The sequence below is a fragment of the Tiliqua scincoides genome, chromosome 8 (genome assembly GCF_035046505.1).
Source record: "Tiliqua scincoides isolate rTilSci1 chromosome 8, rTilSci1.hap2, whole genome shotgun sequence".
In the NCBI taxonomy this organism is placed as follows: domain Eukaryota; kingdom Metazoa; phylum Chordata; class Lepidosauria; order Squamata; family Scincidae; genus Tiliqua; species Tiliqua scincoides.
Window position 1 is genome coordinate 26,234,462 of NC_089828.1, and position 25,033 is coordinate 26,259,494.

Consider the following 25,033-nt stretch of genomic DNA (forward strand, 5'->3'; position numbering starts at 1 on the left):
CTCCCTGCCCCCATTCTGCTTAATCAAATCACCACCCTCCCACTCTGTTTCACCCCTCCCCCTTTGCAAAGGGGCCCAAAAAAACTTCATACCCCCTTGTATGTCCTGCCTGAAGCAACCTATGGCAGCAGATTCTCATCTCCAGCTATTACTCTCAGATCACAAGGATACACACCATTCTTCTTAGTCATCATAGGCCAGCTGACTTTCAAGGCAACATCTGATCCTTTCTTATCCATTTCCCCAGGGTTTTCTTGATTCAGGCCAACCCAACAAAACAAACATGCACTCAACTAAACCCTTTGCACAAGCTTCAGGGCCTACTTTTACAAGAAAGCTTCAATAACTTACAGCCTGACTCATTTGGACTTTTCCATTACAAATTTTCTCTTTCAGTAAAGAAAACAGAAGTGAAAGCCAAGAAAATATATTCTTATTCCTTCTTTCCTGATTGTCAGCATTCTTCTCAAGGAATGACACACAAGAAAAATGTTTTCCAATCTATTTACTATCCCTATATATTTACAGTGGTTTGAATGAGTTCCAAATAAGACAGCAACAAAAGGATAGGGAAAGCTGAGATAACACAACAATGTGGTAAACTGACAAAAGCATTCAAACAGCACCTGGAGAACTGGGTCCAAATTCCACATTCAATTCAGCCCAAGACCAACACTAAGTACAGTTTTATTTGCATAAGGGTAATAATAGTACAGCTACTGTGAGTAAGAAGGATAAAAAATTTTTAACACACAATTCATTTTTAATTTACATTGAATATGCAGAGAATTGCACTGTCAATTAGACTGTTTTTCTATAGAATGGAGGAATTTCTGTTTCCCAAGAGGAAATATCTGCACTCTACAGTCAAGTATTAAAAATGCTGCCCAACAGATCATGTTCTTTAGGCATTATTATGAACGGCCACTGAGGTCAAGGACTAACAATTTATTTTCACGTTTTATGTATACTTAACTTCTGCACTAGTCTGATGGACAATCAGGGACAACAAACCATGAATGCAAGACACCATGATGGTTAAAAAAAGGACAGAGTTCACAAGACCTGGCTTTTTGTGAAACAAGAATGGTAATATTTGCAGACTGACAGCTATTGTAATTAGTGTCTATTGCTTGTGGCATTGTGGATAAAGGGTATGCAACAAAATAGAACTGTCACACAATCACAAGCATTTCCTTGCAATAACAGCCAACCATACAGGCTCAGAAGAATCTGACTTGGTCCCAAGTGACTCCTATAAAAAGAACACATGATAAAAGGAGGGAGCTTGTAAAGTTAATGAGGAATCACTTAAAAATTAGAGGTTGAGATCAGCCATTTTAAACAAGCCAAGGAGGCTTGAAATGACATTGATAAGGACAGTCACCGTCCCCAAGCTGACAGGCAGCCCTATCCTGAGCTGCCCAGTGCACAGGGCTCAGTGTTGAAATGGCTACCACAGATTCTGAGTGCACCAGGCAGCTGCTAGCAGCTCCTTGGGGAAGGGGACAAAAGTAAGGTAAGGGTAAACTTACAAAAGTAAGGGGACAAAAGTATGGGTAAGGGAAGTAGCCCCACAATGCGGTTACTGGATTCTGTGGCAGCTGTTTAGCCGGCACAGAATCAAGGAGTCCCATGTCAGGCTGCTTGGCCTGATATGGGGCTCCAGATCCGGCAGAGCCGAGCTCCACGAGTCCCACCCCCTCCCTCCCCTGCCACGCCTTCCTAATGCCATCTGCCCACCCCCACCCACCTCTCTGCCACCCACTGGTCCAGGCAAGCACCAGGTGGCAGAATGCGGGCCCAGCACCAGGGTTGGCCCAGCATGGGCTTGCACTGGGCTAGCTTCGGCGCTGTGCCCGTGGTACTGCTTGCAAACACGCCTTATGGCATGTTTGCAACAAATGGGCACCAGCGATGAACTGGTGTGCGAAGCACAGGATTGGGCCCTCAGACAGCTGCAATGGCACTACACCATTACAGATAAGCCTTTCGGCAACTAAACATGCCATATCCCCAGAGACGTCTTCAAACAACACTTGTGTTGGTACACATCCACAGCATCCAACAAAATGGGGTTTGTGCTCAAGCCCATACCACATGGACTACTAACAGATTGCAATGCTTCACTGCATTCATTATGTGTATATCCCTTTGCACTTCTTTCATTATGAAATGAAAAAGCAGCCTACGAGAGAGGTCTCCAGGCAGTCTCCCCAGGTTCCCAGGCAGTCTGAGCAGCATCAGACATTTCAAGCTCACGCATTCCAAACCCATGCGCAGAGGTGACAACATACAAGGGAGATGGCATGAGGCTGGAAAAGGCTGATCTGTTCTCTTCTCATAGGCCAGGTGCAGATTCCCATTTTGCACTGGTAACTGCAAGCACAGAAACGGTGGGGTGGGGTGGGGGGCAACTCAATGCCCAATGACTTCATGCAGGATGCAAGATTATGGGATGCAGAAGTCAGCAGAAGGAGCTGTGTGCAAAACACCAGACCCCCACCCCCTGGCAGTGCAAGACCAAAGGGGGTCGCCTGCAGGGAGGGAAGCCCAGGAGGGGCTGCGGGGTGACCCTCAAAGGGGTGGGGGAGGGGTGCCTGCAGCCCCATTTCTCTGCCCCCACCCTCCCCAAGCAGGTGACTCTGCCTGACCCACCCAGGGAGGCGCAGGCAGAGCGGCCAGGCCCGACCCCCTTCTTACCCCCCCAGATGCCCAGCTTGAGCTGGGACTTGTTTAGGTTCTCCACGTAGTCGCCCAGGAAGCGGTTCAGCAGGTCGGCCACCACCGACTCCAGCACCATGGCGGCGGCGAGGCACGGCACTGGCAGGAACGACTAGAGCTCCTCCCGCGAGCCCGCCTCGGCCCGGCCCAGCCGCCTCTCCTCGCGGGGGTGGATGGAGGGGAGGGGCAGCGAGCGTTCCCCTCGAGCACACGCAGGCCTTTCCCCGGGGCGCGCCTCCGCCTCCTTCTGCTATAGGCTGCGGCGCGCGTGACCCAGGAAGCGCCAGGCTTTTTTTCTGGGTTTTTTTTTTTTAAGGCTTTCTTCGTCCCACCTTTTGAGGGAGACGGTTGGGCGCGTGACTCCCGATGGCCGTTTGGGCGTGGCCCCCCTCGCGCCCCGCCCGCCTCCCCTCACACTCTGCCCAGGGACCGGGTGTGAGCCCCTGTGTCAAGGGCCCTGTGTCAAGGGCCTTGGGACACTCTACACGCCCTGACACACTCCACATATACACACGTACACGCTTTATTTCACACACACACACACACACATACATATATATTACACATATCTAATATATACATACTTTATATATTTTACACACACATGTAATATACATATATAATATACACATATATATTACACATATAATATATATACATGTGTGTGTATATATATGTGTGTAATGTATACTGCACACAAATATACATATATATACCTATGTATTTCACACACATTACACATATATATTATATATATGCACACATATTATACACACACATATCTTACACATATATAATATATATACATACATACATTCTACATTTCACACATATTTATATTGTACATATATAATATATATACATACATTCTGTATTTCACATGCACATATAATATACATATATTATGTATATTATGAGGTCCTGGAGCGCTGTCTGGAGGCAGTGAGGATCTGGATGGGGGCTAACAAGCTGAAATTAAATCTGGATAAGACAGAGGCTCTCCTGGTTTGGAAATCCTCAATGCAGGTGCTGGACTATCGGCTTGCGCTGAATGGGGTTGCCCTCCCTCTGAAGGAGCAGGTCCGCAGCTTGGGGGTCCACCTGGACTCGCAGCTGCTCCTGGATTCCCAGGTGGCGGCTGTGGCTAGGGGGGCCTTCGCTCAGCTTCGGCTGGTGCGCCAGCTGCGGCCGTACTTGGATCGTGCAGACCTGGCCACTGTGATCCATGCCTCTGTGACATTGAGATTAGATTACTGTTAACGCGCTCTATGTGGGGCTGCCCTTGAAGACGGTTCGGAAACTGCAACTAGTGCAGAATGCGGCGGCCCGTGTGGTTACTGGAGGTAGGCGGTTCGACTCTGTCAGTCTGCTTCTCCAGCGGCTGCATTGGCTGCCCATTCGTTTCCGGGCCCAATTCAAGGTTGTGGTATTGACCTTTAAAGCCCTATACTGCTCTGGACCAGGGTATCTTAGAGATCGCCTGCTCCCGTACAATCCGGCTCGTCCTCTTAGGTCATCAGAGAAGGCCTTTTTACAAGTGCCGCCGCCTAGGGAGGTACGTGGGGCGGCTGCAAGAAATAGGGCCTTCTCAGTAGTGGCACCAACGCTATGGAACTCCCTTCCCCCTGACTTAAGAATGGCTCCCTCTCTTGAGACCTTTCGGCGAGGCCTGAAGACCCTTCTGTTTAAACAGGCCTTCTAAGTTCTCGGCCTTTTAACATCTTTTAATATTTTTACAGGCCTGATTCTTTTATGACTTGCTGCTGCTCTATGCTCTTTCTACCTATTTTTTTACTCTGACTGCTGTTTTTTATGATGTGTTAATATGTTTTTACTTGTTTTTAAATTATGTTTTTATATGTTGTAAGCCGCCTTGAGTCCCTTTGGGGAGAAAGGCAGGATAAAAATAAAGTTATTATTATTATATATAATATATAAATACATATATATTACACATAATAATAATACAGGTATTTATATACCACCTTTCTTGGTCGTCAGATTTCTCCTCAGACTTTAATTCAGACTTTAATATGTACTGTATATTTCACACAAACTTACATAGATATATACCTACATATTTCACACACATATATAATATATATACATACATTCTGCATTTCACACACACATATATGACACATAATATATATACACATATATTTCACACACATGCATGTACATTACACATATGCAAACGTACATTCTATATTTCACACACACATATTATATATACATTATATATTCCACACACACATATATTCATAATATAGTTTATAATAATATAGTTCATAATAATTGATAATAAATTGTTTATTACACACATACATAATATAGTATATTTATTAAATTATATATTTTCTCATACTTTCTTCCAGCATTTATCTTGTGTTTATATTTTCCTCCCAGTGTTTCTCAAACTGTGGGTCGGGACCCACTAGGTGGGTCACAAGCCAATTTCGGGTGAGTCCCCATTCATTTCAATGTGTATTTTATTTTTAATCTATTAGACTTGATGCTACCAGGGGATGTATTTGCATTTGGGGGAATGTTACAGATCTGTACTTATAACAGGCTACTATGTATATGCTTTTAACAATGACAATCAATGGGACTTACTTCCAGTAAGTGTGGATAGGATTGCAGCCTCTGGGATGTTTGGGAAACTTTAGAAAAAAAAGAAGGCACCTTATTGACAGCCCAATCTTGAGCTGCCCAAAGCACAGGGCTGCAATGAGGCCAAAAATGGTTGCATCCTGCGCACTTCAGGCAACACCAGTGGTTACTAGGGAGAAGGGGACTTTCTTGGTGCCGCAGGTTGGTGTCACAGGAAGACTCTTTTAAACCATTATAGATTACTCATTAAAGGCAAGATGGGCACTGAGTGAATCCAAAGGAGTGCTGTTCTTTCCAGCCTACAACTGGTATTCAGTAATTTGGATAACCTTGAGGTAGACAGCTATTTTCCATTAATGTGGATTTCTTTTTTCTTCACTCACAGGCATGTCTAGAGTCCTGCTTCTCCATTTGTACTTATTGTTGCTTTGTAACTGCCAATGAGTGAGCATCAGAGCTGCTAAGTAGGACACCAGAGGATGGCGCTTGCTGAACATTTATTCCAGCACTAACTCTTTGTCCTGAGAGAGGTAATCAAGTTACAAGGGAAGGAGGAGGAGCTGCTGGTGCTGTTCCAGCTTGTTGATTTGTTAAGGGTCTGTGGTTAGCTGAAGCCACATTTCTAGCAAAGCTGCTGAAGTACATAATCAGAGCCTCTGTAGGCCTGATTCTTTGCACTGTACAGTGCTACCCATAAAATGCATCTCATTGCAAAAGTCAGAGAGAGGGACAAGTGCATTTAGAATTGTTTTGAAATGAGGTTAAGCAAAAAAAAAAAAAAATGCTACTTAGGGCACAATCCTAACCCCTTATGTCAGTGCTTTCCAGCACTGACATAAGGGCAATGCAGCTCTGAGATAAGGGAACAAACATTCCCTTACTTTGAGGAGGCCTCTGTGAGTGACACCCAACTGCAGGATGCAGCACATGTCCCATTGGCACTGCTATGCCAGTGCTGGAAAGCACTGACATAAGGGGTTAGAATTGTGCCCTTATTGTGTTCTCTGTTAGCTACCCATCTCTTGCCCTTTTTCCAATGCTTCTATAGTTTAGAATTTTACCTTGCTTGTTCGCTACTGTTATTTATTTTAAAAATTTCTATACATTTATATTCGCCATAGAACCCAAAGCAGTTAAAACGAGAACGTATGAATCCAATGCCAACAAATAAAAACCAAACTTTGGATCCAGTTGATTAAACAGTGATCCAGCAACGCCACTAAATGTAGCATTCACAAAAAAAATAAACACAGAATTACTCAGAATCAAAGCTTTCCTTAAAAGTCAGATTTCCATTATATGCTTAAAGGTGTACACTGGAATTGCCTGTATGGCATCCACAGAAAGGGGAAGGGAATCCCAAAGAACCAGCAACCTCGAGACCCTGCTTCTAATATATGACCTCCAAACCTGAACTAGACGCTAGGGTTGATGGCCATAGCATACAGGTGATATGTACAAGAGGAGGTAGTTTTTCAGGTACCCTGGTCCTAAGTTGATTAGGGTTTTAAAGATAAGAAATATGTTGCATAGCAAATAGAAAATATCAGTCTGCATCAATCATATTATTGCCAGAAGGGAAAAAATGTAAAGAAGAGCATTTACAAAAATATTCCAGTACATGAGAAAAGATAGATATTGTCTGTCTTTTGTCCTGCTGCTATCCTCATTGGCATTTGATTGCCATAGATCTGAAGCCCAGTAGAACCTCTGAATTTTGGTTCAGCTGGATGTGACTTTATCCACTCCTTCCAAAAGTTCCATAAGACAGATTGCTAATAGTTCCATTTTACAAAATGTTGCCCAACAGCCCAATCCTATCCTCCCCACCTCACCCCGCTGTTGCAGCAGTGCCAAAAATGGGCACGCTATATTCAGTGGGGGGGGGGGGTGGATCAGGAGGCTTCAGAGGGGAAAGGGAACTGAAATTGCTTTACACATCTGTAAGCCTCCTGCTCTGCAATGGGTCTCCTCAGACCTACGCCAGCTATTTCACTGGCACAAGTCCAAGGATAGAAATGGTGCAGAGAGGCTGCCATAGAGAGGATAGGATCTCGTGTGCACCATTGCTGCAGGATCCACCCCCTTTCTCAGTCTCCCTGCCCCTGTTCCATGCTTCCTATTCTGCCTCTCCCACTGGCTTACCTACTCCAGTGGGTTGCTAACAGTCCCCTCACAAATGCAGGAAAGCTCCAGCCTTCCCTCTGGCTCTCAGGCAGCATGCTACACTGCAGGCTGCAGGAGCATATTTTATCTGTACTTTGTAGCAAATGCCTGCAACAGGGCCCTATAGGATTGGGCTGTTAGGTTCAGAGAATGTAGCTGAGGTCTCCCAAAGAGCAGATAGGCTGGCCTTCAATTTCCAAATACCAAACTTCTTTTCACTCAGCTGCAGACACCCTAAAGAACATTGTTGTGCAGAAAATCCATGTCAAGTGTTTTTCTGCAGCTTGGATGATAGTTCAAACTGACCTTTATAATAAATCAATAGAGATAAAAGCCTTGGATGAGACACCAGTGATGGACTATTTTAGGAGAACAGGTTGTTTGTTTAATCAATATACTGCCCTTGCACAAATGGGAAGGTGGTGTTATTTGCATCTTAAAGCTATTTTACTTTAATGCTGGGTTGTTTTCAAACACAGGTAGTGAGTCAAAAGTTGCTTGAATCAGATTGCTATTGATTAAGCAGTATAACTTCATATCCTAATGTTGTTCTAGATCAGTGTTTCTCAACCAGTGGTACAGAATACCACCAGTGGTACTTGAGGTGGTGACTGGTGGTACTCACAGGGCTCCTGGACCCCGACCACCCAGTCACAAGACCAGGAATTTGACACAACAAACAGTGGTAGAAGGCTTGTTTTGGTGGACAGGGCTCCAAAGCATGCTTTTCCATGCTCAGAAAGCCCTCCTGCCAATGCACCCTGAGCTTCTTTCTGGTATTTGATGCATCACATCTGGCCTCCCAACTCAGAAATAACTGGTGGTGATGTCATCACCAGTTACTTCTGGTGGTACTTCGAATAGGTGGACCATGTGAAGTGATACAGCAGAGGACAAACCTTGAGAAACACTGTTCTAGATTATTCTCTAGGACAACTCTCCAGGAGTCTGAGAACCACTAGTAAGTTTTGATGGGGTGGGGACTGGGATGGGGGGGGATGCTCTGATGGCACTGCAGCCATTTAGATGCCGTGGGCACCCAGGAGTATTTTAACATAACTTGGGGGGATTGTGCAGCCTCCTGGAGGCTTGCAGTCCCTTTGGCAAGCCTCCCCTCTGCAGCAGTGATGTCCAATCAGCCATTGGAACCCACTTCCGGTTTCAAAAGCTCTGAGATCCAGAGCTCCAACTGAAAAACGTAAGTAGTGCTGCAATCCCAATGGCAGTGCAATTGCTCCGACACCATCAGGGCTTTCATTTCTGGGTCACTTCCCTTAAGAGGAAAGTGCCCCTTTTATGTTTCAAAGGTGGGTTGTGACCCACCTGTTTGACCACCACTTCTCTAGTAAGTGTCATTCATCCCTAACCAAGACTACCCTTATAATGACTGCCCAAGACTGTGCCATAATGATCTGAAAGGGCTGGCACAATGTCATGCTTTTTGACTGTGCACTGGTGCAGCAATTGGTAACCAGTAATGGAACCTGAGTTTGGTTAAAAAAAAAAAAAGTTAGGACAGTATTAGGAAGAGGAAGTTGCTGCTTGAGCTCATAGTACAGCCTGATGACATCATTGGTACATGCTAGGAATTAAAGGCCCCTGAGCATACTTAATGTGGCTGAATACAATGGGGTACTCAACAAACTCTAGTAGCCACCCCTTTTTGGAGTCCATCACACACACAAGCTTCTAGGAAGAATTATTCCATTAAAAGTTCTTGAGTGAATTCATTCATTATTTCATATTCTTTTTTTCCTGTCACTAAAACCCAAATATCTTCAGTGTTTGTATGCTCACAAACTCAAGTTGCAAACAAGCACACAAAAATCCAGATAATTTATCCATCCTCTTTGAGTTATACCTTGGCTTATCCTAGATGGCATTTTAATAAGGTCAGAATCACAGGTCTGAATATGAACATCCCAATGATGGAGATGCAAAAGATCACCCTGGATGTCAACAGAATGTCACTCCATCTGTTGTGCTTAGAGTTGACTCAATTGCAGGAATTGCTTTAATAGTCAATATGAACCATCTGTTTAAACATACATGTTTGTAAGGGGCTGTCCTGTACATAAACAACCCTCAGAAAGCCTATTCATGATTAAATGCTCTCAAACTTCCCCCCTACAAAACCCGGACCGAGGGCCTTAAAGCAAATACCAGCTAAATCTGGTTGTTTTACAAGATGAGAATAAACATCACAATGGCCCATTCCAAGTTGATCAACTGCAGAAAAATAGCATGTAATTGACTGTTGTCAGTCCTTAAAAGCCTTTCTGTGTTGGGGGCTGTTACAGAAGGAACAAGCCGCTATCTTTATGGTGTTAAGACAAATAGGTTGTTTAAACCCATAGTAGCCAGCATAAGAAATAGGTTGTAGGGTCCCTGCCCTGGAAGGACCTAGAGCAGGCTTGTTCCACCCCCAGGGAGGCCTCAGATTGGCTGGAGGGGATTCCAGCACCCTTGTCCTCCTCCCTAGCAGAGCTGCCAAACCTGGCCTAGGAGCTGTTCACCTTACAGCTCACTGCTTCATTCTGACTGCCTCTCATCCCTGGCCTTCCTGTTTATGGAGCAAGCCTGCCCCCTTTGGCCCCTCCCCTTCCTCCAGGTGGGGCAGAAAAGGCCTTTCCTGTTCCTGGCTTGTTTCCTGTAGTGTTCCTTGTTTGCTCTGCCAGCCCCCTCTGGCTGGTTGGGGTGAGTCAACCTGTTTTGCCCCCTTCAAGGGCAGGGTAGCCTCCCCACCCTGGGCATGGGGTGCCTGCTCCAGGGTAAATTGGGGGTCAGGGCATCTGGGAGGGGCCCCGACAAGGTTTCTTTATGCAGATTTCAACTCCTTCAACTAGGGCTGGACATGTGACTAGCCAAAAAAAATACTTGGTTGATTCAAATGCGATCAAATTTCTTCAGATAATGATTAAATATTTTTAAACATTATTTTATTAAAATAGAATTACAGGTTGAAACTAATTATTTGTTGAATTACAGGTTGAATACTAATTATTATTATTATTTGGGTTCCATTCCAAGCACTCACCTGGATGGCAAAAAAATGCACTATAGCAAATCAATTTAAAAAACACTTTGCTCCTGTGATTTAAAAACAGCCTTGCTGACCTTTTGACTCTAAGAGTCATTAAGAGGACAATTCATCAATCAGTCCTCCTCTAAGAGCTTACAAAGAGCTGAGAGCTTACATTCAGCCCCTCCCTTCACCAATGCAAAGCTATCACCTTTCTTTCAGCGGGAAGGGAGGGGTCTGCTGGAGAGAGAAGGATTGATGGATTGTCAGCCAGCTGTGCGTGCGTGTTTTCTCTCTCTCTCTCTCTCTCTCATTAAGGAGGCTGTTGCTAAAGGACTGTTCAGTTTTTTAAACTGATTTTAAAGGGGTGCATTTTCCCCTTCTCCAGGGATCAGCACATTCCTTCTCAATTGCAAGGGCCATTCCTGTTGAGTCAAATCCGTGTATAAATAGGCTAGACCTGTATAGAGAGAATTGTACTAACTGCAAAAACACCCAGCATAGCACTCTGTTATGAAAACATTATGCTGTAAACTATTTTAAGCTATTATTATTTACAGCTAGCAATGTTATACAGATATGAATGTATATGAAAGATGTTCAGTGACTGAGCAGTTCTTTTTGGTTTTTATATGGAAACAAAGGAATAGCCCAAATAGTTACTTACAAAAGTCGGAAATGAAACTAAACAGAAACTAAACAAAATGAAACGAATGAGTCTTTGTAGCGCCTTAAAGACTTAACCATTTTCTTTCTGCAAAATTAGGGGCAGTCTAAAATGGTTTTATTTTTTCATGAATTTTGGTGTTATCCTCCCCCACGCCCCAAAAAGTCTGAAAACAGTGTTATGTATTTTATTCCAAATTAACATTTTAAAGCAGTGGTACTCAAACTTCTCAAGTGTAAAACTCCCAAGATAAGTTTCTGCGGGGGGTGGGCAATTTGGCAGAGACGTGATTTCAAGGATCCTGCTACTGCAGGGAAGGGAGGGCTTTCTTGAAACCTAACCTACCTGCTGCTGGGGTGTGGGAAGTCCCGTGGAGCGCTATGGCTCCCTGCAGCTTGTAGAAAGCGAAAGTAATGATGGCAACCCACTTCTGGGTTGCAATTGCGAAACTGGAAGTGGATGAGGATCCTTACTTTCGCTTTTTACAAGCCACAGGGAGCCCTGCAGAGGCCTCCACAGAGCTCCCTGCACCCACTAGACCCCAGCAGAGGTAGTTCAGGTTTAAAGAAAGCCCGCCCCTTCCCCACAGTGGCACAATCCTGGGGATCTCTTGGCAGCTTCTGAGCATGCTCAGAAGACTACAGCTAGTTATGAGAAAGCAGCAGAACTACATGTAGGTTTAGGGGCTTAGAAACACAGTTAGAAGCACTGAGGCAGTTCATGGCTGAACACAGTCACGTTCTGGCAACTCCTGCAATGCTGCTGGAACCAACCATATTGGCTTCTGCCTTTCCATTGGACTATTTCAGCTACGTGGAGAGGGGGGATTTGCTGCATGGGTAACAGTCTATCCTCCACAGGGCTTTTTTTCTAATGGAACGCGGGGGACGAAGTTCCAGCACCTTTTTGCAGGGGCCCCTCCCCTTTGGAGGCATTCCAGGAGGGGGGGAGCAAAATAGAGGCATTTGCTGGGTGGGTGCTGGGGGGTGCAGGGTGGGCAGGCGCCTAGCCCCTGCCTGACCACACAACAACCCCCTCCTGCCCCCATCTCCAAGCTCCCGCCTGAGCCCAGCCTGCCTCCCCTCCCCCCGCGCTCTGCTTCCCAGCACAGCTTCCAAGTTGGTGGAGGGCACGGGGGACACGTGCTGATGCCGAGGAGGATGGACGGATGGACAGCCAGCCAGGGAGACGGGCTGCGGCACCCATGGAACGCCCAGGTACTGGCTTGGCGGAGGAGGAGGGGAAGAAAGCTGGTTGGTGCAGCCCTGTGCCAATCTGCAGCACGAGCCTAGGCGTGTCTACTCAGAAGTATGTCTCATTGTGCTCAATGGGGCTTGCTTCTGGGAAAGGGTGCATAGCCTTGCAGCCTGAGAGCCCAAGCCTAGGCATGTCTACTCAGAAGTAAGTTCCATTGTGTTCAGTGGGGCATACTCCAGGGAAAGTGTCGTAGCCTTGCAGCCTGAGTAGACAGGCAGAGGAAGGGCTCTGTGGCTGCAGTCCTCCCCACACTTTCCTGGGAGGAAGCCCCACTGCCTCTAGTGGGACTGACTTCTGAGTAGATAGGCACAGGATTGGGCCCTGAGGCTGCCATCCTATCCACAGTAAGCCCCATTCACTAAAGTGGACTTCTGAGTAGACATGCATAGGATTAGGCTCTTAGGCTGCAATCCTAGGCACTTTCCTGGGAGTAAGCTCCATTGACTAGAACAAGACTTACTTCAGAGTAGACATACCTAGGATTGGGCTCTTAATCCTGGCAGAGACATATATCTGCACCCGTTTTCACATGCTAAGAGCAGGTGAAAAGGGATTCTGCATGTGTACAACGTGCTGTCCAGCCTTGCCAGAGATCCTCCTCGTCCTTCCCCCACAAGCATGCCCTCCAGGGCCAGCCAGCGTTTGCAGCTCCTCTCCAGCAATGCACAGCAGCTGCTCAGGGCAGCAGAGAACATACAATTGCATGCCAAGCGCCTTCCCAAAGACACAGAGTATTCTGATACCTGAATTAAACCATATTTAATCGCTTGTTTGCAAATGTAGCGGTTTCTATGTGCACCTAAGGACCCCTCTCGTGTAAGAATTCCTTTTTTGTTCTTACTCCCACAGTTGCTTAGAGTAATTTTATTACATGGAACTCATGTAAGCCATTTTTCGGAATCCATTCACTACTTCCAATCCTCGAAGTAGTGCCACACTACATACTACACTCTACAAGTGCACCTGTACAGTATTTTTCCCCATGTGTAGAAAAAGTAGCTGGGGGGAAGGGGATGTGGAGATTGACAGCCCAATCCTATGCATGTCTACTCAGAAGTAAGTTCATCTTTAGGGGAGAAGCATATAAAAATATTTTATTTCTCCAATAAAAAATTGTTTATAAATAAATAAATAAATAAATAAAAGATTAACAAGTTGTGAGTTCCTGCACCTTTTTATTTACAAAAAAATCACTGATTCTCCATATCTACTTTACCCAGGCTTCGCGCACTGGAGAGGACACTGTGTTCCAGAACACTATTCAGAGTGCGATACCATAATCTTCCGAAACTGAAGGATGCCAACAAGATAAAAGCACTTAGATTGCTTGACAAATGCTCCACAGCCACTTTTATAGGTAAATTTTGGTGTTATTTTGTTAATTGAGCAGAATATTGTGTTTTATCGTTTTATACTTGTAAGTCTAATTTTGGTGTTATTTCACAATATTTCATTTTCACCATTTTAGACTGCCCCCAGGTATAATCTTTTGTTGACAGCAGTTCACATCATCAGATACATGAAATTCACACCATGTGTCTGATGAAGCTTTTGTTATGGTAGCAGTGGCAGAATAATTCTCTCAGTTAAGACAATCACTCTGTTACCATCTTCTCTTGGCTGTTCCATCTCTTAATGGGAGGATGCACCTATTTGGTTGAAAGTGGATGCCAAGAACAGAAGAGGTGATGGTGGAACCCTTCCACCACCTCTTTTCCTCCCAACAGTCCCATCTACTATTGGGTATTTCCTCCCAGAGGTCTCTATATCATTGCAGGGGCCTCTGGTAGAAAGTCCTTGTTTGCCACAAGGATGTAGAAGTCAAAAGCAGCAACTCTTTCATGTAACTTTTTGTTCCATTAATGCTGGGGAGAAGATGAGTCCCTGGGAACCACCCATGCAGGAGGAGGTCCACAGAGGACACTATGGCAAGAGTCTTTTCTCCCTAATCAATTTCTTAACCCAGTGTTTCTCAAACTGTGGGTCGGGACCCACCAGGTGGGTTGCAAGCCAATTCCAGATGGATCCCCATTCATTTCAATATTTTATTTTTAATCTGTCAGATTTGATGCTACCATGGTATGTGACTGTATTTGGGGAAATGTTACAGATCTGTACTTTTAACAGGCTACTTATTATGTATATGCTTTTAACAATAATAGTAAATGGGACTTACTCCTGGGTAAGTGCAGGTAGGATTGCAGCCTAGGATTGTTAAAAAAAATTTCCTTCTTGTTGATGTCACTTCTGGTTGTGATATCACTTCCTGTGGGTCCTGACAGATTCTCATTCTATAAAGTGGGTCCCAGAGCTCAAAGTTTGAGAACCACCGTCTTAAGCTATTTTTTTAAAGTACATGCACTGATCAAATCCAGGTGGATTAGGAGATTGAGCACCAATTTCACCCACTGGTCCCTGCAATGATACGGAGACCTACTGGCTGAATGAGGGACCAGATCCTTTTAGGTGGGGGTAACCCCATTTTTCTGTTAACTGTTTTTGTGACTTTTTTTCCAGTTGAAATTTTTTATCATATTGAATGTTTTTTTTTAATATGCTGCTCTGCATTTCCTTTGGGAAAGAAAAGTGGGTTAATGTTCTGTTTAATAAATAAATAAGGCAGTTCCCATGGCATCTAAGAGGAACTACAGACAACCAGAAAAAAGGGATAAATCCCATTTCTTCAAACTATATTAAGTTAGGTGCATCACAAGAATATTCACCTAGCATAAGTGTTCCCTTCCTGTCATGAGAGAGCAATAGAAGAGGTAAACAAGAGTCCTGGTACACAAAGTACAATTCAGAAGTGTTAGCTTTTTTGTAGGTGGCTGTATGTTTTCTTAAAAAATCACGTATTCTCACGTCATCATTTTTCATATCCTTCCAAGTTGTTACATTGAACATGGCCCTTCTGTTTGGACAATAAAGGTTGCTAAGAGGAGAAGGCACATAATATAAATATTTGATGATGCAACCTGGATTAGCTGAGAGGTATATCCAGCACTCTAACTCACTTTGGAGTGTGGCACATAACAAAAACCAAAAAAGTCTTCTTATTGCCAGAGTAATTTTCATTCATTCAGTGTATCATCATTCACTCTTGGATGCATGTTCAGTGATTATTAGAATCACATGTCACACGTCATCATAGTGAAGGTATTCCGAGCCCCTCTCCTTCATTCAGACCATGCCAGTTGCTCCATGGCTTGAACAGGAAGGCCCCACAAAGTCTGAAACTGAATCTGAGGCCTGGCAAATCAGCTGAGATGCTGTGTGTTCACATGGTCAGGGAATATAGGGGCATGCAAAATTCGCAGAGCTGCCCTACCCATGAGACTGACCAGGCAGCAGATCAGTGGAGGGGGTGGACACCAGCCTCCATCTGCCTGCCTGCCTCCATTGCTTTTTCTCTGCCTGCTTCATGGGTTCAAAAAGGAAGAGGGAAATAGAAAAGGAAAGGAAATGTGTGGACTGGTCCACCATTCTTCCTTCCTCTGCACTTCTTATTCTGCTTACCTGCCCTATTCCTTTTTGAATCCAAGGAACAGGAGGAGCAACAGAGGCCAAAGCTGTTGCATAAAGGAAGCAGTATTTGGCATTCCATCTCAGACACTGAGAGGACTTAACATGGTTCTGGTCATCAGACTCTGTAATCACCCTCCATAATTGGTAGACCAGAGCCTCCATGATCTAGTATAAATATAAGTTCATCCTCAGGTGTTTGCCTGGTCAATAAAATTGTATTTTCCACCTTCTGTGCTTCAGACTCAGAATACAAATCCTAGATTTGGGTCAGGCATCAACAATAGAGGTGGATGAGGGTCATCCTGCAGTGATCCCCCTGCCCCTTGCCCAGCACCAAAAAGAGGAGGAATGCTGTCATTGTTGAGCCTCCCCCTTTTCCTTACTGTATTGGCAAATATACCTGGGGGGGGGTATGGAAGGCAGTAGCCAAGCCTGGAACACTGTTGTTGCTGATACCCATCCACCAGGAATAAAATAAACCCACATCTGCTATCATGGTGAAGGGAGGTAGCTGCCAATTGCTGACTGGGCCTAATCTTTTCCATAGGGCCATTGTAGGCATCCACAATGCCTCCCAGGATACTGATTCTAGGTAGCTGCCCAAAGATGCCTTGTGCTGATAGCTAAAGCAGTATAGGGAAAGGCACATAGTCAGCCTCACTAGGCTTTATTTTATTATTCAACCCATGCATGGTGGCTGGCAGGGAGACAGAGAGGCTCCTAACCCAAATATTTATTTCTAGCACTTATAGTTTTGCGGGCATTGTTAAAATGCATTCCTATATTAATACCGTTTGCCTTCGCTGGTTGATTCAGCAATTACTGATAAAACATCTACAGACAGTGAGTCTGCAAAGAAACGCGATGAAATATTCAAAATACAGTTTGTTGCACAAAGATTTTGCCTTGTATATCCACAAGAAAATCTGTCAACACCGGCTGACACTTGCTTTTTTTGCACTTGGTCATCAATATCAGAACCTACCAACAGCAAATTAAACTTCCCTTATATGATTTGTCTATAACATATTGTGCGAGGGCAATGCAATCACTGAGCAGGTAAGCAGAGGTGGGCAGTGCAGGGGTAGGTTCAAATTGGGGGTCCCTGTGGTTTGGCTTTAGTATCTCCTGAACCCCCAGCACTCTGTTTCCACTGCAAGACTTGCAGGCTGAGTTCTGTGCTTCAAGGGTATCACATACCAGTCTACAGTACCAGTACTATAGCCTGGGCATCCAATTAGCTGATTCCATGCGCTAACCCTTACCCACCAAACTTGAAAGTGTCTGTAAATGTCTTGCACTGGAGTCTCAGAAATCATGCTTCAGTGCTTCATCTCCTACCATTGCATTGCTCATACTACAAGCTTGCTGGCCTGCTCTGAGGCACCACCTAGGCTGCAAAACCAGTTTAGCATCTTTCCCCAGAGACCAATCCTGGTTCTATAAAGGTGTGACCTCAGAGTTTGCTTTTTCAGTCTGAGCAACTATCAAGCCAGAGTAGATTCCAGTGCCATAACCTTCTCCACCTTCTTTGTCCGGACTGCTTCTTTGGGCTGTGACTCTTGTCTGATTTCAACTTCACATCTGTTTCTGACTCTTCCAATCTTCTATTGCTTCACTAGATCTCAATGCTGGTCTTGGACTGGCTCTTGGTCTTAGGAAGAAAAAAAAATGATCAACATATCCCAATCCTTTCTAGCACAAAGGGGGAAGAGAAACACCAGAGGCCAGGCAATGCCACACTGACACAACCCTCCTGGCAATGCCATCCATGACCATGAAAACACCAACACATCCCATCATCTATGGAGTAGCAGCCTGACATCAGAGCAACGTCTGTCCAAGGAGCCAACCACGGTATCTATTCAGTCCCAACACTGGCAGCCAGAGAAGTGCTGCCAGGCTGAACCAAGCAGGGGGCAGGGTAGGTGCAGGGCCAGTGAACAGCCACCTCAGTTCCAATGGTGGAGAGGGGATAGGGAGGAGATTGTGATGTAATGTGGGAGGGAAATAGGTAGGACCAGGAGAAGTCAATGTATGCCATATTCCAAGTGCTCTTCAGAAGATGGACACACCCCCAAGAACAGAGTTCTGTAAGAAGGGAGTAAATCCATAGGGAACAATGGGGAAGGGAAAAATACCTGAAAATTACATCTCCCACAACCCCCAGACCCATTCACATTCCTATGACAATACAGACTAGTTTTCATGTACATATTTAAAACAAACAGTACAACATACAAAACCATTCATTTAAGCTTGGGACAAAGGGATGGAGTGCTGATGACTGAGACACAACTTGTATTTTCTGGGCAGGTCAAAGAAATGGTAGCTGGATTAACAATGCCTGGAGAAAAACCGATGGCAGATATCCATACCTGGATTTGTAAGAATTTATTCAGGCCCAACCATTTCAATTAAGAAAAAAAAACTGCTTCATCCTTATAGAAGCATTTCATAAAGTCTGAAAAACTGCAAGTTTTCTAAGGGAGTTGATCTGTTCTTTGTTATGCAATTCCATGGTCATCAAGCACATGTTTATCCTCAGCCATTTATCTTAACTTGCATATTTTCTCATTTACTACAGAAAACAGCCATTGCATTCTTTTTCTGGTGTCTCAGTGGAAAAAAGGGTCAAGTTTGAAAATGGCACAAGTCATATGCACAGTTCTTCAGATTTTTCTAGTTATATGCACTTCCTAGACAAGCTCATTCATTTTCAGGACCCTGGTCAGCACTGGTTTGGGTGTGTCTTAGGCTCACTGATTGGTAGGAAGGTAGGTATAGTATTGCGTTCCTAGGGGGTAACCATGTTACTCTGCTGTAACAAAATGACAGAGATTCTTGTCGCACCTTAAAGACAATGATAGTTATTTCAGCATCAACTTTGGTGGACTTTGTAATGTGAATTTCATGTATCTGATGAAGTGGACTTTTGTGAAAGCTTATGCTGAAATAAGTATGTTGGTGATAAGTGTGGCAGACATAAACAAGAGACAGGACCTCCCCTTTGGCACTGAGAGGGTACCCTTCCAGAGGATGTCCACCTTAACATATCTTCCATTGTTTTCCAGCAGATAGTGACAATGTCTTTATTCAGTGGATCTTTGGATCTTTTACTGTTTCTAATGTATATATTGTTATTTTGTTGTATTAGTGATTGTGCTTCTTAAACTTTTTTTTAGCCAATTTGATTATCTCTTAGCCCATTGGCGTTGATAGGGGGGTGTGGGCCACACCGGGTGACAAGCATAGGGGGTGACACCAAAATATTTTAAAATATTTAAAATCTTGGTATTTCAAATAATACCATCAAGTTATATATCATTTGATGTGTAATGTCATGCAGAACGCAGTGAAACAAACCAGGCTGAAATATTTCTATTCTGTCAAAAGTTATATCAAAAAACCCAGCAGGGGTGGGGCAATGGTGCATCACTATGCCCACCACTTCAGGTGTTGCCCAACCCACTGCATGGGAGGAGGTCTGTCATCAGGTTGACGTGCTGGTCCCCCTCACCAGGCAGCACAAATCCTAGTGAAGCCACTGACTTAGCCAGAAAAGCAGGATAGAAATGACGGGAATTAAATAATCAGTTAAATAGAAACATGGCTTGCAAACTGAATTTTGGGCCTCTCAGCACTCTGCCCATGTAAATGGGACATGCATCCTAGAACACACCCTGACCTCCCCTGCGGCTGCATGTTGCAGGAGGAGATTGGTAGCAGCAGGCAAGCTGCCTCCTCCTTGCATGAAGTTGCTGTCCTCCTCCAGCTAAAATGACAGCCATGTGCCTTGTTCTCATTTACTTCCCAGCCTGTCTCAGAGGCATGCAGACCATAACAGTGGACAGGGTTGCATTGACATTGTTTCACAATTATGATTTATCAGATCAATCAAAGCCGTTGTTCTCAAATGCTGCCCTTAAATCAAGTCCTCTGCAGGAAATGTTGTCTACATGGCTGGTGGTCTGGTGTTTAGCAGCTCAGTAAGAATTAGGTCATTTGTGTGGCCAGAGGCCTTTCCAAACTATTCTCTCTGGTTGCAATAGCAGGGGACAACACCTTGTTCTCTTAATACTTTGCTCCTGCCAGCTAGTTCAAGCAGTATTCCCAACTCCAAAATAATAATTCTCATTTCTGAATAACGGGGCATAGTTGGCTGTTAGTTGTAGCTTGTTGCTGGGGGTAGGAATACATGTTTTATGGGGGCTTCCCCATAGTTTGAGAGAGATATATTTAAGGGACACTGGAGATGGGCAGTGAAGAGACTTTGGGGAAAAATGAAAATGGGGAAGTTGTTTTAAATTGCAGAGCATTATGAATTGCACAGGTTGGTGGAGGAAAGACTTGTGACATGGGGGGTGACATGGACATGATCCAAAAAGGCCCAGATATCATCAACACAATAGGTATCCCAACACTATACTTCATGCAAATTGAAACTAACAGTCCAATCCTATATCGCCCCCCCGCCCGCTGCTGCAGACATGCTAAAAAAGCTTGTGCTGCATCCTGCAAGGGGGGCAGACTAGGAGGCTTGGAAGAGGTAAGGAGAAGTATTTCCCTTACCTCCCTGTAAGCCTCTCAACAGCCAGTGGGTCTCCTTGAACCTGTGCCAGTTCTTTAGCTGGTGCAAGTCCAAGGAGAGAAAGGGGGCATGCTGGCTGCTGTTAGGGGGGATAGCATTAGGCACAAGTCACCCATCCCAGGTGCCCATAAGTACAGCATGAAGGCAGTAGCCCTCACACCTGCTTGTCCCCCAAGAACTGGTATTCGATGTCATGCTATTCCTGAACATGGAGGCTCCATCTAGCCATCAAGACTAGTAGTCATTGATAGATGTTGCACTTGAGGCAGAGGAAATAAAAAGTGATGGAATTTGTGACAATGGGGATTGATAAACTGGGCAACAGAAAATATAACTGGTGGAAAGAGTGATGGGCTAGAGGTTTTGTCACTATACCGGTATCTATCACCAGCAGAGTCAAGTGGTAAACAATTTCTTGAACTGTACTATTTCAGGCAGCAAGTGGAGGTGGAGGGATTGCATGTTTGAAACCTCCCTCATAGAAAAAAAAAATCCTTGCACTTCAAAAAGTAGTATGTTGGGGACAAGGGTTATAATCCATGCATCTGCCTGCCCTGTTACTATTCTATGTGCAGGGAGGAACATCATATGAGGGAACTGGATTGCATTGAACACTGCGTCATACTTTTCTGCTTGACATGTGGCACCATCACTGAACTACCACAAGGGCTTGAGGCTTGAAGTTCAGAAAATCTTGTTTTGTTGTCCAGATAAAGACTCCATAACATATTCTGGATCTAACCAATTCAGAGGTGTCATAGTGCCTGCCAGTTACAGAAGCTGATACTGCATGCTCTTCTTCCCTTACAGGTCTGAAAGGGATCTAAGTACATGCAGTCTCAAGTAGTTCTCTAAGCTTGGTGATTTCTGACTGAAGCCCAGGATCCCTGATACTGTGCTGTATCAGTGGGCCACGTGTATCTTCCTTTGGTGTAACCTTGGAGAGGAGAAAGTTGTACCTGGTCTCCCAATCAGCAGCTCACAGTGTGTTTGCATTCCGCACCAGAGTCTATTGTTTGCCATGAGTCCTGTTTTCCACTCAGTTTTCATAATGTAAAGCAGCCACCCTATTGACCAGCATGGGCTAGGAATACAATCTCATTGTTTTTGGAGATGTGCTGACATGCACAGAGTGGGACCACAGTTGCATAAGACTTCCTGGAAATGCTGCTGGAATCACGTGAATAAGGCATTCCTATAATAAACAGTTCCCTCATCTCTGGAAGGTGAAAATGAACTTAATGACACCCAAGATAAAATACTCCAATGTAAATAGCAGCTTGCAGTGACAAGGGTTATCAATTTTTTTATACAAACTTCTGCCCAAACTTTTGATAACCAGAGGCTTTAAAAATATTCTTTAATCAAGGGCCAGCAACTAGTTAAAAAAAATTAAGTCACCTGTTGTACTTGTTGAGAGGTAGCCAATCTTAAGGGAATATTTGTTTACAATATGAACATTAAGTGGAAATATAAATAAGCGAGATTAGCTGGAGTCCTGGTGCTCTTAACTCTGTTATTAGATTTGCCCCTTATCTTTTCTGACCATGGCTGTCCCCAAGCGGTTTTTGCTTGCAGATTACTGAGGCTGAATTGCAAGGTTAGTTTTAATGGCTGGATAGCAGGGGGAACAGACAATCTTCTGGGCCACCTGTCCCCTCTTGGGGGTTTGAAAATGCGTGGTTAGGGATTTTCCCTCTTCAGAATCTTTGCAAACTATCAACTGGTTATATTAATTCTGCTCCCTCCATGTAGTTCAATCTCATCTCATGTGAAACTCACTTGTCTTCCAGCTCACTTGTGCTGCTTCAGCATGTTAAAAAAAAGTCACTGGGTGAACTGGCCCTTGCTGAATCCTGGGGAGCCCTTTCCATAATGCTCTGCTATTCCCCTTGGCCAGGGCTGGCTCAAGATGTCTCAGTTCCTGAAGCTCAATGCTAAATGTTGCTTCTCCCTTACACAGTGGCACACCACCAGCCACCACTCCTCCAGCTCCCTGGTTTAAAAAAGGAAGATGGGAACATAGTGGAAGAGCAAGTCAAGAGGAGGGTAGAATGGTGGGCTAGAGTGTCTCCACTGCTCTAGCTCACCACTCTTCTCTCCTTCATACTTCTGCATCACCTTAGCTCCCACCTTCCTTTTTTCATCTTAGAAGTAGGAGGAGAAAAAGTGTTGGAGGCAGGTGGGCAGAACAGAGGCAGGCACCCTCAAGGCAACCTCATGGATGTGCCAAGCCTGCCCATGTCTGTAACTGAGCTGGGACAGTGACAAGACTACGCCCCAAACAAACAGACCCCATTTGTATAGTTCAGCAGTAGAGAAGCAACCTTGTAGAGAAACTACTGTGGCAAGTTTAGGCTACAGGTTGGTCTAAAAAGTGTCAGGGAAATGGAATACTCAGAAATTGGTATCAGTGCTCATCTTTTTAATTCCCTGCTGGCTCTGAACCCACTGATCCCAGTGTCCCAATTCTCTATGCCATAACGCAGTTATGTAGTTTGTAGGTCATGGGGGCTACAGTAATTAAATTACAGGAGAGAGGACGTGAGGGATTAGCATAGGTTAAGAGTATCCACCCTGACTATTTACACGAACACAAACCCCTGTCTTATCTCAATGTACTGCCTGCTGGACCCTCTGCTGAGTTCCAGCAATTGCTGGTATAATTACATTAAGTGGAAACACAAAGAAGCAAGTTAGATTAGACTGCAGCTGAATGGTTTGCATGCAAATCACTTAAGCAGCCTAACATTTTTTCCACCTGCATCTTAACTGTGGGGTTTTCCATTTATTTAAAATATTTGTTTTATAGCTCTCCAATTTCATTACTGGGAAATGCAAATGCACACATCTGGACTCTCTCTCTCTCTCTCTCTCTCTCTCTCTCTCTCTCTCTCTCTCTCTCTCTCTCTCTCTCTCTCCCCCTTCCCCATCTTCCTGCTTGATGAGAATCAGAAGGTGGAAAGAGAGGGTAGAGAAAGGGAATTCCCCTTGAAACTGAATAATTGGAAAATTTGGCTCCAGTTAACAGTTAAAGGCGGCGCCAATCCAATCTTTCCTGGATTGTCAAGAACAGGATGTGGCTTCTCAAAAGCCTTGTCCACAACAGCCAAATTGGTACACTGAATACACAGATGACATAATCATAGGGCTGTTATGGCAGGTCCCACTTTCAAGCTACTTGTGTCCATTTTCCTCGTTGTTCCTTCTTTCCTTTGTGTTACTTTCTGCTCAGTTTAGAACAGCGGTTCCCAAACTCCTTAACTTTGTGACCCAAATCACCGTCTACAGAGGGTCCTGGGCAGACCATGACCAGGGAGCTGCAGGGCAATAAGGCGTATGACCTGGAAGTTGCTTCTGGGTTATGTGGGCGCACAACCCACATCTTTGGCCACATCATGCCACATTTTCCAAACTGTGTGTTGTAACCCACCAATGGGTCACAACCCAATTTTTGGACTAGAAAACTTCAAGGTAGCCTGGGGCACAATGCGACCAATGAAGCTGGTCACACACCATGTTGTTCTGCAGCTCCCTGGTTGTGGCAGACCTAAGGTTCACCTAAAATTGAGTTGTGATCCATCAGTGGGTTGCAACCCACAGTTTGGGAAATGCTGGTTTAGAGGAAGCTTTCCATGTGAGGAAGGCAAATGGTAAGCAGGTAAGAAAGTGGATAAATACATCCCCATCCATTGAGGACTGGAGGGAGATAGAAACATACTCTGGGTACAAGGTACCCTGAGTCTGTCACTCCCCTGCCATCTGTCAGTCAACATGAGCCACATCATAAGCTTCATGGATGGGCCAGGCTTGCCCTGTAGTTCCAATCCAAATCAGAGCCTTGCATAGCTGTTGTGTTTTAAAATACAGATACACAAGCAGACTTTAATTTTTCTAGTTTAACCCATCTCCCTGTCTGCCTCTGAGTGAAACTGACAAAGGGTAAGGAAATTTCAACGAAGTTCTACTTTGATAAAAGGATACTCTCTTTTGCCAAGAGTTTTTCTTTAACTGAATTTCATTTTGTCTCTTTTTCCCCCAGATCTGAGTCTTCAGTATGGGGTGGCCATAGATTGTTGTCAACATGAAACAGAATGACCGCACACTCAGTACTTCTCTCAGTGGGAGCCACAGGACCAATGAAGTGATATTGGCATCCTTCAGTCTCGGAAGACCATGGTATTGCACTCTGAATAGTGGTTCTGGAACAGAGCCTTCTCTGGCACTCACACAACATCTGCACAACAATTTTAACATCAATGCGCAATGGAAAGCTAAAGGGGCAGTCGAACGCCCAGAAATGGGTAGATATATAGACGATCCTACACTTAAGGTGCCAGGTTTTGGCTTGCCTCGCCAGCATTAGAAAACTTTGAATAGGATCCATACCCTACAAGGTGTTTGCCAGGACTCAGTGTTTAAATTGGGGCTCGTATCTACCCCTCGGTGTGATTGTGGGTTCTCC

The 25,033-nt window shown here is 44.6% G+C and overlaps 1 protein-coding gene and 1 long non-coding RNA gene across 2 annotated transcripts in view; one reads left to right on the plus strand and one right to left on the minus strand.

Moving 5' to 3' along the window:
* VPS13C (vacuolar protein sorting 13 homolog C) overlaps window positions 1-2,944 on the minus strand; it is a 106,329-nt gene extending 103,385 nt beyond the window's left edge. The window contains exon 1 of the mRNA XM_066635973.1: window positions 2,704-2,944. Within this exon, the coding sequence (XP_066492070.1) occupies window positions 2,704-2,803 (100 nt within the window). The 5' untranslated portion in view covers window positions 2,804-2,944. The remainder of the gene's footprint in view (window positions 1-2,703) is intronic.
* LOC136658982 (uncharacterized) lies at window positions 1,452-24,815 on the plus strand. Its single transcript, XR_010794815.1, has 3 exons — window positions 1,452-1,519; window positions 13,673-13,809; window positions 24,611-24,815. It is a non-coding gene; the product is annotated as an uncharacterized lncRNA (long non-coding RNA).
* Window positions 24,816-25,033: the final 218 nt, after the last annotated feature.